Raw genomic sequence first — 17,512 nt, 5'->3', positions numbered from 1 at the left:
GAGTTTAAACTGTCAAAATCAGTTAAAGCAATAGGTATCACGTACAAGCAATGAACAGTTTTTTACAAAATTGAACTAGAATTGCATTACAATTCAAAAGGTTTGAGGTCAGTACATTTTTTTGAAAGAAATTCAACTTTATTTAATTCAACTTTTATTTTGCAAGGACAGATTAAATTGATCAAAAGTGAAGACTTTTCATTTGTTATATTTTTTTCAATAAGGGATTTCACTAAAAATGATGTTATTTTGAAATTTCTATTAATCAAAAACATTTTTTTTCACCATTTTCAAAAATATATTGTTTTCAACATTGATAATAAATGTTTCTGGAGCAGCAAATCAGCACATTTAAATGATTTCTGAAGGATCATGGGACATTGAAAACTGGAGTAATAATGCTGAAACTTTAGCTTTGCATCACAGGAATAAAATAAAATTGTAAAATATATTCAAATAGAAAACAGTTATTTTAAAGGAGCACTTCCAGAACAACAATTTACAAATAATTTACTCACCCTTGTCATCCAAGACGTTCATGTCTTTCTGTCCTAAGTCGTGAAGAAATTATGTTTCTTGAGGAAAACATTTCAGGATTTTTCTCCATATAATGGACTTCATTGGTGCCCCGATTTTGAACTTCCAAAATGTAGTTTAAATGCAGCTTCAAAGGGCTCTAAACGATCCCAGCCGAGGAAGAAGGGCCTTATCTAGCGAAACGATCTGTCATTTTTTTCCAAAAATAAAAATGTTTGCCTTGCTTGCACTTTCTTAGTCTTTGCGCGTTCGCTTTGTAAACACTCGGGTCTGTTGTTTGACCTTTCGACATGATCCAATAGTACGTAGTGCCATGAACGCGCATCCCAGAGACTGTGCTATGAGCTTTTGTGCTTAAAAAGTGTACAAATTTTTATTTTCTGAAAAAAAATGACCCGTTTTGCTAGATAAGACCCTTCTTCCTTGGCTTGGATCGTTTAGAGCCCTTTGAAGCTGCATTTAAATTACATTTTGGAATTTCAAAATCGGGGCACCAATGAAGTCCATTATATGGAGAAAAATCCTTCACTGTATTGTTCATCAAATAACTGCAGCCTTGATAATCATATGAGACTTCTTTCAAAAACATTTAAAAACTCTAACAGATCCCAGACATTTAAATGGAAGAGTATTTTAATTTTTGCAAAAAAATTCGTATTAGTCAATGCATTATAAACAAACATGAATTAACAATAAACAATGGTTAAATTTATTATAAATTAACAATCATTTAGAGGGTTTTTTTGTCAGCTGAATTCCTTGGTCTTAAAATACGTGCTTGAAGTATGTCCTGAGACCTTAAGTTAATATTTCAATAATTCAACAACAAATTTGGATGTTCAAAGTTTTCTGAGGAAGTAAACACAAAATGCAGTAAACAAATTAAAATTTTCCTCTCTATTCAAGTAGGCGCTAACTTTTGTAATTTGTTTTTATTTTTATTTGAACATTCTTAGGATTTCATTCAGTATTAGCTTTTCATCAACTCCCTGAAACAAAGCCCAGTTTTGGAAACCCTAAACTAGAGTAATAACAATGGTCATTTGCATATACAGCTGTTAAAGGTACAGTAGCAAAAACAGCCTGTTTAATGGTCAGAGAGATGGTTAAAATGTTGTGTTGTGATGTAAAACTGATTGCTGTTTAAATCAAGAAAACTAGAAAACTAAATTTTAAATGACATTACTTTCTATAAACTGATATAAAAGCAGATGAATTGATGGCTTAAAGTGACACGCACGTCTTGTCGTTGTTTGTTCCAGCCCTGTGAGTCGACTCAGCTGGAGTTCATGTCTCAGCAGTGCTCAGCCACAGACCAGCAGCCTCTGTCAGTGTCTCCAGACTCCGGCTCAGTCTACACCTGGATCCCTGCTGTCGGCTACAGCTCAGGTGCACTCACGAAAATCTTCTTTTTCAATTTGTGTTTTGTTGTTTTATCTGCTCTTACATCTCTTTTTCCCTTCCAGGTGATGCTCAGTGTAAACTGATGTGTCGGTCACGTGAGCAGGACTTCATGGTGAGTCGTGGGTCTCAGTTCATCGAGGGGACGCGGTGTGAAGCTGGTCATACTATACCACGTGGTGCCATTTCTGCCTGTTTGGGTGGAAAGTGCCAGGTAAAGCAACAAGCAAAATGCGAACTAAGTTTACTTCTTATTTAATACACAGCCTTTTTTAGAGGAGTCATGACATTTCGAGGTCTGTTATTCACCAATAATGGACGTTGTCAATAACAACGAAGACTAACAAATCGCTCCTCTGGGAAACTAATGCGTCTCTCGTATCACACTGCTTACTTATGCATGGAAGCTTATTTCTGCCATGTAATAAAATTATAAAAGGTAATTGTTTTTTTTTTTTTTTTTTTTTTTTTTTTTTTTTTTAATTGTGAGGTTTATATCTCACAGTTCTGACTGAATTCTGAGTGTACTTTTTGCAATTCTGACTTTTTAAGATTTTTACATTCAGCAATTTAGAATTTATTTCTCTGAATTTACTTCCCACAATTTAGAATATATTTCTTTGAATTTTGAATTTTTGACATTCTTTTTTCTTAGATTTTTGAGTTTACATTCAGCCATTTAGAATTTATTGCTCTGAATTATGAATTTACATCTCGCAATTCTGACTTTTTTCTTTGAATTCTGTATTTACTTTCATAAATTTAGAATTTATTTCTCTAAATTTACATCCCGCAAATTAGAATTAATTTCACTTAATTTACATCCCGCAATTTAGAATTTAATTTTATTAATTTGCATCCCACAATTTAGAATTTATTTCTATGAATTTACATCCAGCAATTTAAAATTAATTTCTATGAATTTACATCCCACAATTTACAATTTATTTCTTTGAATTCCGAGTTTACGTCTCACAATTCTGACATTTTTCTTTGAATTCTGAATTTACATCCCACAATTTAGAATTTATTTTTTTGAATACTGAGTTTACGTCTCGCAAATCTAACTTTTTTCTTGAAAGTCTGAATTTACATCCCACAAATTAGAATTTATTTCTATGAATTTACATCCAGCAATTTAGAATTTATTTCTTTAAATTTACATCCTGCAATTTAAAATTTATTTATATGAATTTAAATCCCACAATTTAGAATTTATTTTTATTAATTTACATCCCGCAATTTAGAATTTATTTCTATGAATTTACATCCTGCAATTTAAAATATATTTCTATGAATTTACATCCTGCAATTTTAAATATATTTCTATGAATTTACATCCCACAATTTACAATTTATTTCTTTGAATTCTGAGTTTGTGTCTCACAATTCTGACATTTTCCTTTGAATTCTAAATTTACATCCCGCAATTTAGAATTTATTTCTATGAATTCTGAGTTTGTCTCGCAATTCTGATTTTTTTCTTTGAACTCTGAATTTACATTTAGCAAATTAGAATCTATTTCTATGTATTTACATCCCGCAATTTAGAATTTATTTCTATGAATTTACATTCCACAATTTAGAATTTACTTCTTTGTATTCTAAGTTTACATCTCGCAATTCTGACTTTTTAAGTTTACATCTTTCAATTTAGAATTTATTTATTTGAATTCTGAGTCTACATTTCGCAATTCTGACTTTTTTATCTGAATGCTGAGTTTACATCTTGCAATTCTGATTACATCTAAGAAAATTTTCAGAATTCTTTTATTTTTAGTTTCCACCATTGTATTAAAAAAAAATTGCAACTTTTTTCCCCAATTTGAGTTTATATCTCAATTGCAAGAAAAACTCATAATAAAAATAGAGATAAACTCATAATTTCAAGAATTAAGTTAGATTTGTGAGATATACAAACACAACTGGTACAATCTTGAGTCTTGCGTATGGACTGTAGCCTATTGAAAATTTAGAGGACCTCAGTATTAATAGTACTGTAATGTTGTTGTGGTGTTTGTTATGTTGCCAAGATGACTGCTTTGTATACTGTAACAGATTGTAACATAAACAGATAATATTTTAAAACAGTTTAAACTCAAATAAGTATTTCATGTCCAAAAATCCGTTTTTGTACAATATCCCTTAAAACTTTTTTAAGTCACTTCCTAGACTTTATTTTATTCTATTTTATTTGTTTGGAAGCTTTGAGCTTTTAAAATACTTAATCTCAAATCAATATGTTGTGTCTATTTATTTACAAATGTGGCAAGTAGATGTGTGACAAGTGTATACATCTGTACATCCAGCAGGTTGTTATGTACTAAACTCAAGTATGTATTTGCCCACCTTTTGAGTAAAATTGTGCACAGTATAAATATTTAACACATATAATTTCTCCATACTGTTTACTTCCCGGCTTAGCTGTTTGGCTGTGATGGAGTAATGCATTCTGGGAAGGTGGAGGATGTGTGTGGAGTGTGTGGGGGCAATGGCTCCACCTGTCAGTTCATCTCAAGCACCTATTCAGGCGGAGAAGCCGGAGGTGAGAAGAGGTCATTCTCAGACATATTCATCATTTGTCTAGTTATTTGCTTTGAAATATGAATAATAACATCTTTCTGTCTGTTTCATTTTTTCAAGAGTATGTCACATTCCTCAACCTTCCTCTGAACGCCTCTCAGGTTCATGTGATTAACACAAAGCCGGTTTTTACACATCTTGGTGAGTGCAGCTACGTTCAGCAGAATACAGTTGTCAATCTGTTAGAAGAACCAAATACTAAATACCATGGCTGCATTTATTTGATAAATCGGAAATATTAATAATATTATTACAATTTAAATAACTATTTTTGCTGAATTTTCAGCTTCATTACTCCATTACCTTCAGAAACCATTTTAAAGTAGAGACTCCCATACGTTTTGTTTTTTTGATTAATACAGAGTTCAAAAGAACGTAATTTATTTGAAATAGAAATCTATTCTAACTTTGTAGTTATCTTTACTGTCGCTTTTTATACATTTAATGCATCTTCTGGATTGACTGGCTTTTTTGACATTCATGTGATATCTGAGTACAGTATCTCCTAAGAAATAATCAAGACAATGAAACATCCCTGTTTTTCCTGCAGCGGTGTTATTAAATGATAAATACGTGGTGTCTGGAGATGGAAACCCAGGTCTGAGCATCAAATACCCTTCACCTCTGGAGAAAAGCCCCATAATCTATAACCTGTACCTTACACCTGACCACCTGCCTCAAACTGAAGAGCTCACTATCTCTGGACCAGTCACAGACAAAATCCACATACAGGTCTGCAGCGTCTTTCTTTGTTACTGGAGCTTTGTTATTTGTGACTTCATCGATGTTAATGAAATGTTTATTTGCTTAATTCATATTTTTAGGTGTTTCGGAAATACGGGCAAGAATATGGAGACCTTACCACCCCAAACATCTCATACCAGTACTACTCATCCGAAGCTGTTTCAGTGAAGAGAGCTGCTGAGGGCAGATGGTCCACTGTCATATCTGCATGCTCAGTGACCTGTGGCACAGGTAACACAGAAGCAGTTACATTCTGGATACATAAAACACTACATAAGCTTCATTAACTATTTATCAGTTTGAGTTTGGTTGTTCTCTGATAGGGTTGTGCGATATATATCGTCTGCGATAATATCGTAATTGATGTTTTAACAATGTTTAATTTGACATTTTACAAATTTTACAACAGTTCAAGAGACAAGAATTAAGATACTTACGTTTAGGACACCATATTGCCTGTTTTTGCTCGTTTAAATAATTCGGTTTAATCGCAATGACTCACTTATTAACTGTGACTTACTGGCAGCTACTGGCGGTTTTAATTCCACATTTAAAGTATCTTTTTATTATTTAAAAATCATTTCAAATATCAGTATTTAACGTTTTATGTTTTAAATATCAAAACATTATTTATGCATTTGTAACTGCAGGTTAAATGCATTCATGACCTGCATTAAACAGTGTGTAAATATATCTAAATGCCACTTCAGATGCAGCTTTTGTATTTCCTCTGCATTGCAAAGACGAATTTTGTTGATACTGATTTATTTGCTTGGTAACAGCCCAAATGTAAGAATTTGACTCAAAAGATAATGCACACTTTTAGAAAAAAATGGCTTTTTAAAGGTTAAAATACTCATAAAAGGTAAAAATCAATTTAAACTTTTTGGAAAAGATTAATTTCTATCAGTGTCAATACCAAAAAAATTAGAAGACAGCTGTCAATGATAGTCCTTAAGATACCAGCACATCAACACACTCAGGAAAATATTGTCTAATTATCATTATCAGTAAATCCCAGAAAATATCATAATATTACTTTTTTGTCAATATCGCATACCCCTATTCTCTGGTTGCTCTTTCTATTGTAGGCATCCAGAAAATCAGTCAGCATTGTGTGGATGTGCTCACAAGTGATCGTCTGGAAGATGAGCTCTGCAGTTCATCCCCTCAAACAGCAGATCAGCTGCAGCCCTGCTTCCAGCCCGACTGCCCACCCAGGTGCCTTTCAGAGTCTCAGATTCATAGTTGTGCCTCAGAGGAATCATTGGCCTTTCAAACATGCCAGAACAATTCATAATTTACCAAAAAATCAAATTAATAGCTTTTTTCTTAAGTACAGCCAAATAGGAAACTACTCTGGCCCTGTCCACTTGATCAATGAGACACTTTTATGTTTCAAATGTGTACTTATTGTTGCGTTATTACCCAGTCAACATTTAAATAACATTATGACACTTAAGTGTGGACAACTGCAGGGACTGAATGTGTATTTTAGACAGGAGCTTTGCTTATTATGTATGTGTGTTGTAGCTGGGAGGTCGGTGAGTTTGGAGCCTGCAGCGCCCCCTGTGGTGTGGGAGAGCGAGTGCGCTCTGTCACATGTGTTCAGAAGCAGGGTACGGTGAAGGTAAAGCTGCCTGCATCGGACTGTACGCTTGACTCTAAACCCCAAACCACTGAGAGCTGCAACCCTCAAATTTGTCCTGCCAGGTAACGTGCAAAAGTGTGTGGGAATTAAACGAATTAGCAAGTTAGGCAGGATTACAAAGATTCTAATTTTTAAAGAGATAGTTCACCCAAAAATGAAATTACCCCATGATTTGCTCACCCTCAAACCGTCTTAGGTGAATATGACTGTCTTCTTTCAGACAAAGTTGGAGTTATATTAAAATGTCCTGGCTCTTCCAAGCTTATAAAGGCAGTAAATGGGTGTTAATATTCAATAGTCCAACAGAAGTCCAATAAAGAGCATCCATCCATCATTAAAAGCAGTTTTGTCAGAAAAATGTCCATATTTAATAGGGTCATCGGATGCAAAACTCACTTTTACATGTTGTTTCAACATAAGTGTGTGTTGGCGGTGCGTGTACACAACCACCCCATTATGATAAAAATCCACCCTTATTTTTATTTTTTTTTGTAATCTCTATAAGTAATATCCCCATTTTCAAATCAAGCCATTTTCAGCTTCTTGACGTGTGATGTCACACCAACAACGGCCGCTCCTACGATAGTTGATTGACATGACTGTCTTACCATAGTCCCGCCCTGACTAAGCTGTGAATAGTTCGACTCCAACCGCCATTGAATCTATTCCAGTGCAGGGGAAGACAGGAATGTCTTTGATTGAGCAGTTGAGATGTTCTGTTGTTGGATGTAATAATGATTAGGGTTGGGTATCTGATTCCAGAATCGGATACTTCTTGTGAAACAAAAATTTTGATTCCGCCTATCGATTCCTATGTGCGGTTCTTTCTTTTTTTTTTTTTTCTCATCTGAGGACCCGACCTAGCGATCTGCCAGACCTTGCTCGCTAATCTAAGCGAAAGTATGGCCACACTTGTGATCAGAAGTCAAAGTATATTTGTGATAAGCTAAACATGTTGCAATAGAGGTGTCACCACCAATATGACAAAGCATTTTAATTTAACAGGTCGTTACAGATCGCAAACACGATTCATTTACCAACGTGATTCTATTGCTAAATTACAATGATTCATCTGTTTGATTCCTCAAACTTTCTTCCGTCATACTAGTGTGATTTGAACATTCAGATCTGCTGCCGCTGACCTAAAGAGAGCCACTGTCATGTATATGAATGAAACACAGTCTTTTCAACCACACAGTTCATTATTTCTGTGTTACAAACATTCAATAATCACAGAAGTACTGGGATAAAAGTTCATAGTCCGGAAATGACCTCTGATATGTACGGTAGAGATCAATATAGAGTAAATCATCCTTTTGAAAGTTAATTTGGCATTCCAAATAATCTTAAAGTAGGTGGCGAAAGTGGGCTGTTAATAATGTATTTGTCTTTAATTATTCATTCAAAAACACTAATTCATCCTGTAATGAACCAAGTAAATCTTGAGTGAATCACTGGATCATTCACCTATAAATTAGGCCTACATGTGATTTTGTTTAGTTGTCTAATGTTTTTTTTTTTCTTCAGAATTGTAAGAGAATCAACTTCCATTTAAAACAACAACAACAACAACAATTTATCCAGAATCTATTTTGCAAACAGCTCTTAAGTGATTCTTGTTTTTACGTAGCCTGTTGATTTTTGTTCATGGTATTCAGCTGCAACTAAATGTTTAGCAAAAAAAGAAACAGAAGGAAATGCGCCCGGTGATTTACATAAATGCATCTATGTTCGTGCAAATCATTCATGGTGCAGCTTCACCTACAGCAGAAATGAGTATAAGGGTTTTTATGCATCTTTGCATAAATCACCTTTCTTAGCCTTTGCTACCTAGCAAGTTTCACGGCTAAAGTAAACAGAGCGACTTATCACCCCACAAAAGAGAGGGGCGGGGTGAGCAGAGCTCATTAGCATTCAAAGGAACGTGCAATAGAACAGCTCGTTCTGTACAGAGCTGATTTCGACAAGGTAAAAAGTGTGTTGTTTTACACTACCACTGAGAAATTTGAACCAAAGTATATTATAGACTTCTCATTCTTGTGGAAAATGGGCATTTGATGACCATTTTAAAACTTTATGAACAGTAATCGCTAGCTTCCACTAACTGACATACATTCGCATTCCAGCAAATGACATAGGACATAGGTGTACCAAGTAGAAAGTCATGTACACCTAGGATGACTTGAGGCTGAGTAAATAATGGGGTAATTTTCATTTTTGGGTGAACTATTCCTTTAATGCACTGATGAATCCATCACTATGAGACTGTAAAAATGTACCAAGACAGTATCAGACATCAGTAGTACTAAAAAAACATTGATATTAGGTCAGTTTAGATTTAATGTTCATTCTTGTAGTTGTGTGTGTGTGTATTCATGTGTGTATGTGTGTGTGTGAGGGTTGTAGATGGCAGGTGTCTGAGCCTGGTGAGTGTTCGGCTGTGTGTGGACCTGGAGAGGCTCAGAGAACAGTGTCGTGTGTCCGCTCCCATCACGGATCTGATTCTGAGGTTGACCAAAACTTGTGCTCTGAACCCAAACCCCCAGAACACATTCCCTGTGTGGTGGACGTTTGTCCTGTCGGCTGGGATTCCCAAAGTAAGGTACTGTGTTACAAAATGAGTTCAGCAATTTTATTGACATCAAGCAATGTCACACAAATAAGAATGCTGCTGAACTGAATGTCAGCGCACAATTGGAAGATTACAACATATATTTAATATAACAGGTAATATTGTCGATATTGTAAATTGATAAGTCAATATAAAGTAATTTAGGTTTAAAAATGGGCAGAAAGTTTGCATATTATTCTTTGCCAACTAAAATTGTATCAAAAGAAGCCACAGCATCGTTGCATGTCAACCTGAAAATTCAGCTTTGCATCTCAGAAATAAATTACATTTTTACTATTTTACAACATAAAATGGTTATTTTAAATTGTAAAAATATTTCACAATATTACTGTTTTTACTGTATTTTGATTAAATAAATGCAGCCTTGGTGACCGTGTTTTAATGTTTCGAATGGTAGTATGCTGTATATCGTTCTATAATCCAGTTATATGTGATCTCTTTTAAAATGTCTTCTCAATATCCAGGTGATCCATACAGGCCTGCATGTAATGCCCCGCTCCAGAATGGTTTCGGTTTATGTTTGGAGTCCTGTGATTGGCCAGTGCTCCAAGACCTGTGGGAACGGTAAATGAGAACCGAATGCACATGCATTTACATTCATTTTCTGAGTGCGTGTGCAACATTTTACATGCTTACACTTTCTCACAGGATCTCAACAGGTTTGGTTCTCCTGTGTGGATCACCAGTCACATCTAGAAGTGCCAGAGTTCCTTTGTGATCGTACCAGTAAACCAGAAATGTACACCCAGCCCTGCAGCCTATCAATATGTCCTGTTACGTAAGCATTACTTAAACTCTTTAAACTCGTTTTCGATTTCTAGACATGCTTCTACACATTTACATGATGATGAGCATGGTGTAATTCTTATCAGGTGGCGTTACATACAGGGCCCATGCAGTGTGTCTTGTGGAGGTGGTGTAGCGAAGAGAGTCCTGTACTGTTCCCAGAGGATGGAGGGAGGAGACGGAAACAGGGATCTGGTGGTGGGAGAATCTGCTTGTCAGTCTGTGGCCAGACCTGCAGAGGTAGTGGAGTGTAATACTGAAGCCTGTCCAGCCAGGTAAAGCTGTCAGTCATTTCAGAGTACATTTTAGCCTTCTATCGTGAAAATTTTGTAGTGTCTTTATTATATCTTAGTTCAGAATAAGTCACAGTGTTGCACACATTTAACTAGGCTGCTTGGAAGGCTGAAAATATGATCCAATTACTCACCGTTACACTTGGGTAGGGTTACGATGATAAATCAATGCATCGTGATTCGAGGATCATTTTTGAGATTTTCCAAATGCATCGCAATTCTCTCTGGAATCGATTCTGGGCTTATTTTAACAGCAGGTGGCGCTGTAATCTAGTTTTTAAAGGAGAAGTTCACCTCCAAAACAAAGATTCACATATAATGTACTCACCCCCTTGTCATCCAAGATGTTAATGTCTTTCTTTTTTCAGTCGTAAAAAATTATGGTTTTGAGGAAAACATTTCAGCATTTTTCTCCATATAATGGACTGATATGGTGCCCCGACTTTGAACTTCCAAAATGCAGTTTAAATGAGCCTTCAAACGATCCCATATTTGATTGTAAACGATCCCAGCCAAAAAAGATGAGTCTCATCTACTGAAACAATCTGTTATTTTCATAAAAATAATGCAGTTTATATCCTTTTTAATGTCAAATGCTCGTCTTGTCTTACTCTGCCTGGACTGTTTTTGTTCCGGTTCATGACAGTTAGGGTATGACGGAAAACTCCCATCTCATGTTCTCCCTCAACTTCGAAAATGTCCTATATCACTGTTTTACCTTTTTTGTTAAGCATGTTTAATCTTCTTTGCATGTTCACTTTGCAAAGACTGTGTCGGTACTTCTGCAGCAGTGTAGGATGATTTTGAAATAATTGTTGAAGTTGAGGGAGAAAATATGATTGGAGTTTTTTTGACATACCCTAACTGTCTTGAGCCAGAATACACAGAGTTCAGGGAGAGCAAGACAAGACGAGAGTTTGAGATTAAAAAGTATTCAAAATTTTTAAAATGAAAATAATAGATCGTTTCACTAGATAAGAACCTTCTTCCTTGGCTGGGAACATTTACAACCACATTTGGGATCGTTTGAAGCCGCATTTAAACTGCATTTTGGAAGTTCAAACTCGGGGGACCATATCAGTCCATTGTATGGAGAAAAATCCTGAAATGTTTTCCTCAAAAAAACATAATTTCTTTACGACTATAGAAAGAAAGACACAAGCATCTTGGATGACAATGTACTCACCGTACATTATGTGAATGTAGGACTTCTCCTTTAAATACACACTCAAATGCTTACTGAAGAGTATCACTTAATTCATGTAATTGCACCTCGACTCAGAATGCTTTAATGACACAAGATTAATGTAAAATGTGATAAAAAATAAAATAAAATAAAAAATGTGTGTAAGGAATTGGAAGCAAGTAGAGTACGGCTGTTTGTAAAGCATGTAGTGCCATCTGCTGTTAAAAACTAAGCTCAGAATCGATTCAAGACAGAATCACGATGCATTTGGAAAATATCAGAATTTTTGCAGAATCATTTCTCGATTCATGATGCATCGATTTATCATCACGACCCTACTTGGAAGAATTTGTAATAGAGTGCAACTAACCATAAACTACACAACAATAATCGTGCATACAGTAATTTTCAAAATATCCTTTTTTTTTATTTAGAGCTCCACTGAATTACGTTCACTATCCACCTTTTCTTGCCGTAAGAGTTTGCGCATCCATTTGTACATTTTATGGGTCTAGCTTCCGGGCTCATCCGCGTCCAGCTTTAGCTGCTCAAAACAGCTTGTTTTGCTGCTTGATATTGCAAATTAGTGTCTTACCGTATTATTTTAATGTATTATCTTAATTATGAACACACTGGTTTGTAGTGCAAACAGTTTTACCGTTTACTGCACGTTGTTATTCTTCTCGTTATTTCCTTACAGTGGCAAATGAACCGGAAGTCTCGTCCATAAGCTTACTTCCGTGTTGAAAAACAAGGTGGATAGAGACTTTTGTTATTTCTTAGGATTTTTGTTGTTGTTAATTTCTATGACTTTTCCGAGCTTAAATAAGATTTTCACTGCATTTTTCTTATTTTAAATAATTTGAAGTCATCTTAAAGTCCCATGAAAGTGTGGTTGAGAACCACTAGTAAAATTCAGTGTTTAGGAAGTTGTTTAATGTCCCGTTTTGTTCATTTATGACAATTTTGTACAGTAAAGCTATTTACTATTATGTTTGGCCCAGTGTTATTTTTAATATAATGTGAATACTGTTATAGTTTTTGTTACTATTTTTAGATTTTTTTCGCTTTAGTTTTCATTTTAATTGTACTTAAAAGTAGTTTTACTACTTAGTAATTTTATTGCTATTGTCATTTTTCTTAGTTTTTTTTTTTTTAATATGTCTGTATAGTTTTTATTAAGTTCTAGTTATTTCAGTACCTTAATTCAAACCAAACGAAAATGAGAAATGAAAGTAGAAACTAGCTGAAATAAAATAAGCCTAATGTTTATTTTAAGTAATTATTATTATTATTATTATTATTATTTAACATTTTAGTTTTAGTTAACAATAATACCCAAAAGCATCATTAGCCAACTATGGTCGCAAGTTCCATCGTTACCAACATAGTTCAACGATTCGGTGTTTCCCGAAACCATAGTTCAAACGAACATTCGCAAACAGCCTCACAAACTTACGTGGTTGGAACTACAGCTCTCGACCTGTGGTTAGAAGCATAGTTCCTTGTTAGTAAGACATATGGGCTCAATAGATTATGCTCTTGGGCACAATAAGCAAGCTAACATGCAGTACAATCTACATCTTTCTCTCGATCTAATTATAAATGCATTTTAATCTATGTATTTTCAAGCTTGCTCTGTAAGCTCAGTTTTTGAATAGTGCACATGCACATAAATGAAGGACACCCCAGAGTATGACGTAAGAGAACCCGTGATGAATCAAACATCAAATAAAGCGAAATGACAGGGAACAAAAAATAGTAAATTAGTCATCAGGTGCCATGTTCAATATAGTTGCATTTTAGAGATCTCTAATAAGTTAAATAACATAAGTGACGTCACAACGGCCCTACATTGTTGAACTAATGTGGTTCAAACAACGGAGATGCGACCGTGTTCTGGAAACCGTCGTGACTAGCTAGTTTGTTTCCACAACAATGCATCGTACTATGGAGGTTAATCAGCGAGTTACGTCGTTGTATGAGAAACGCACCCCTGGTTGGGTCACCACTTAATGTCCAATGCCACTTTAAAGGGATAGTTCACCTAAAAATGAAAATTCTGTCATTAATTACTCACCCTCATGTTGCTCCAAACCCATAGGACTTTCGTACATTTTCCGAACACAAATTAAGATATTTTGATGAAATCTGAGACCTTTTTGACCCTGCATAGACAGCAACGCAACTACACGTTGTGATACTTTTGTGAACAGTGCGGAGACTGACGCAGAAGAGAAGTTGTTGTTGAATAAAGTTATTTTAGTTTTCTTTGCACAAAAAAGTATTCTCGTACCTTCATAAAATTATGGTTGATCCACTGATGTTACATGGACTATTTTAATGATGTCCTTACTACCTTTCTGGGCCTTGAATGTGTCAGTTGCGTTGCTGTCTATGCAGGGTTAGAAAGCTCTCGGATTTCATCAAAAATATCTTAATTTGTGTTCTGGAGAATGTCTTATGAATGAATGTCTTACAGGTTTGGAATGACATGAGGGTGAGTAATGACAGAATTTTCATTTCTGGGTGAACTATCCCTTTAATGCATATTGTCTTGAACCAAAACCAATTGATTTATATTGTAACATGTTATATTACATTATTAGAGTAAGGGTGTCTAAACTGATGAAATGATTGTGTAGGTGGCAGGCTGGAGAGCTGGGCGACTGTTCGGTGTCATGCGGGATGGGTGTAACTGTGAGGAGTGTGCAGTGTGTTCAGTATGAGGGAGGTATAGAGAGGGTCGTGGAGGAGGACAGGTGTGACCCAGTAAACAAGCCTCCCATCACAGCACCATGTTTCACACACGTGTGTTCTTTCCACTGGGACGTGCATGAGTGGAGTGAGGTAATGTGCCAACACATCCATGATCCAAACTACATATGCTAACAACATATCCCAAACAACCATTTTATGGGTATATATTCCAGGAAGTCAATACTTTTCCATTCCTCATTGTCTCTATGTTCTCTAACATAGTGTTCAGTCTCATGTGGTGATGGGATCCAGTCTCGGACTGTGTCCTGCATGGGCCCGTCCAGCCCTCTTCCTGTCAGTCCCTTTCTTTGCCTCCACTTACCAAAACCCATCACCATCCAGGCCTGCTATAGTCCTGACTGTTCCTCAGCTCAGACCTCCACACCAGAGCCCAAGAGCACTCACATCCAGTCAGAGCCCCGGAGGGGAGAGGGAACACAGAGGACCACACCAGCTCCAGCTCCAGCTGTCAGAATGAAGATGTGGAAGAGTTTCTCAGCCATTGCGCCTACAGCAGATGTGATAAAAAGCACCATTAGTACTACGACAAAAGAACCACCACAGACCAGTTAGGTGGCAAGTGTCTGCTAGCTCCATATAAGACTGTCAGCCTTAATAACATTTTTTGAGAGGGCATATTCTACAATTTTGTAGCATTTTATTCTGAAATCCCTTTAATCTGGAAAGTGTTACGTGTAAAAAAATGTCAGCATAATTTATATATTTTACGAAAGTTTATATATTTTAGTAAAGATATTATTATTATTATTATTAACATTATGAAGAACCAAACTGAAAAGTATCATACAAAATGTTATTTATATACATATAAATATAAATATATAGTTATAATTCTAAATATATAGATACGAATCTGATACAGATACATATAGAACCAGTGTTTTTATGTTTTATTTCAGTTTTAAGATTTTAAATAATATTTCTAATGGTTTTAGTCTTGGTTAACTGTATTAACCCAGGTTAAAATTGTGAATATACAGTTGAGGTCAAAAGTTTACATCCCCCTCATACCAAAATAAGAGGGATCATACAAAATGCATTTTATTTTTTATTTAGTACTGACCTGAATAAGATATTTCACATAAAAGATGTTTCTATATAGTTCACAAGAGAAAATAGTATATAAATATAAAAATATAAATTATAAAATATAAAATATAAAAAAAATATAAAAATTACCCCATTCAAAAGTTTACATCCCCTTGATTCTTAATACTCTGTTGTTACTTGAATGATCCACAGCTGTTTTTTTTTTTTTTTGTTTGTTTGTTTAGTGATAGTAGTTCATTTTTGTTATTTTGCCTAAATATAATATTTTTTCATTTAGTACTGCCCTTCAGAGTCTATAGAAGATATTTACATGTTTCCCAGAAGACAAAATAAGCTAAATTTACCCTGATTTTTAAATTCCAAAAGTTTTTACCCCCTGGCTCTTAATACATTGTGTTTCCTTCTGGAGCATCAGTGAATGTTTAAATCTTATGTAACAGTTGCATATGAGGCTCATATCTCATAATTGCGAGTTTATATCTCGCAATTGCATGTAATGAAGTCAGAATTAATATAAACTCACAATTCTGAGTAAAAATGTCACAAGTTGCAATTTAAAAAAAAGGTTGCAATTAAGAGATATAGACTTGCAATTCTGAGAAAAAAGAATTGTGAGTTTATATCATAATTCTGACTTTATTTCTCAAGATTACGACTTTATTTTTCAGAATTGTTTTTGTCTCGCAATTGTGACTTTTTTTTTCCTATCTAGTTTCTATCACAATTCTGAGAAAAAAAAGTCAGAACTGCTAGTTTGTATCACAAAATTTAGAGAATAAAAGAACTGCAAGATAAAAAAGAAAGAAACTCACAATTGCACCAAAAAAAATGTGAGATAAAAATTGTGAGATAAAAAGTCGCATTTACCTTTTTTAATTTAGTGGCAGAAACAGTCTTCCAAATATATTTATATATTTTCTTACAGTTACCATCATTTATATTATATATAACTTCTATAAACATAGTATTTCATTTCTATTCTATGACTAGATGGATGAATAAAGGGATAAATGGAAAAAAGCTGTGAGGAATAAGTAATCCACTCTGGTTTCAGGTATCTGTGGGCAACTCCTGCTTCAAGACTCAGGAACTATTGATCTGCGTAACGTGACTCAGATGAGGTGTATATTTGCTATCGGTCGACCTCTTGATGAGGTTATTCAGATCAAAATCATATCCAGCACTCTTAAATGCCAGCAGAGTAAGTACTAAGCTTACATTTCTGACAGACAGGAATCTGATGCAGTACTAACATGGTGAATTGTGTGTAATCTTCAGAGGAGAACATCGCCTTGTACGACAGACGCATCCTGATGCGTCTCTGTGAGAGGATGACGGGTAAAACACTAAAATCTCGATCAAATGTCCTACTGGTGCGTCAGAGCCTCCTGACCCCCGGCAACGGAGTGCTGCTGTTTTATCAGAGCACGAAGAACAAAAAAAGCCATCATGGAGGTGTGTTATGACAAACACGGCATTAAACATACCCCCTTTTAAAGAGGTCATCGGATGCAAAATTCACTTTTACATGTTTGAACAGAAATGTGTGATGGCAGTGTGTGTACACATCCACCCTATAATAATAAAAATACACCCAGTGGATTTTAAATGCCTATAAAGGCCATTCTCTGATTCTTGGTTGTGTGATGTCACACAGACCAAGGCCCTTCCCATGATTGTTGATTGACACTGGCGTTTTACCTTAGACCCGCCCTGAGTGAACTGTAAACAGTCTGGCATTGTTTTGATGCTGGAGGAGACAAGAATGGCTCCTAAGCGACTGAGGTGTTCTATTGTTCAATGTAATAATGAACATAGCAGTCGTTTTTGAAGGGAATGCGCCTCCCAATCTACATAAATGCATCTAT

At 35.2% G+C, this 17,512-nt stretch overlaps 1 protein-coding gene across 2 annotated transcripts in view; it reads left to right on the top strand.

The window, feature by feature from the left end:
• The window catches only part of adamts13 (ADAM metallopeptidase with thrombospondin type 1 motif, 13), a 29,675-nt gene that overhangs the window by 8,441 nt on the left and 3,722 nt on the right, over nucleotides 1-17,512 (top strand). Inside the window, exons 14-29 of one of the 2 annotated variants that reach the window (XM_051116807.1) lie at nucleotides 1,800-1,926; nucleotides 2,004-2,152; nucleotides 4,363-4,483; nucleotides 4,582-4,662; nucleotides 5,072-5,253; nucleotides 5,346-5,496; nucleotides 6,357-6,486; nucleotides 6,799-6,978; nucleotides 9,323-9,518; nucleotides 10,013-10,112; nucleotides 10,197-10,326; nucleotides 10,421-10,609; nucleotides 14,459-14,663; nucleotides 14,796-15,141; nucleotides 16,699-16,845; nucleotides 16,923-17,099. In XM_051116807.1, the coding sequence (XP_050972764.1) occupies nucleotides 1,800-1,926; nucleotides 2,004-2,152; nucleotides 4,363-4,483; nucleotides 4,582-4,662; nucleotides 5,072-5,253; nucleotides 5,346-5,496; nucleotides 6,357-6,486; nucleotides 6,799-6,978; nucleotides 9,323-9,518; nucleotides 10,013-10,112; nucleotides 10,197-10,326; nucleotides 10,421-10,609; nucleotides 14,459-14,663; nucleotides 14,796-15,141; nucleotides 16,699-16,845; nucleotides 16,923-17,099 (2,611 nt within the window). Of the gene's footprint in view, nucleotides 1-1,799; nucleotides 1,927-2,003; nucleotides 2,153-4,362; nucleotides 4,484-4,581; nucleotides 4,663-5,071; nucleotides 5,254-5,345; nucleotides 5,497-6,356; nucleotides 6,487-6,798; nucleotides 6,979-9,322; nucleotides 9,519-10,012; nucleotides 10,113-10,196; nucleotides 10,327-10,420; nucleotides 10,610-14,458; nucleotides 14,664-14,795; nucleotides 15,150-16,698; nucleotides 16,846-16,922; nucleotides 17,100-17,512 lie in introns of those variants that run through there. The other variant, XM_051116808.1, reaches the window with a different exon arrangement.

Source organism: Labeo rohita, chromosome 8 (genome assembly GCF_022985175.1).
Source record: "Labeo rohita strain BAU-BD-2019 chromosome 8, IGBB_LRoh.1.0, whole genome shotgun sequence".
NCBI lineage: Eukaryota > Metazoa > Chordata > Actinopteri > Cypriniformes > Cyprinidae > Labeo > Labeo rohita.
This window is presented reverse-complemented; position numbering and strand designations above follow the sequence as displayed.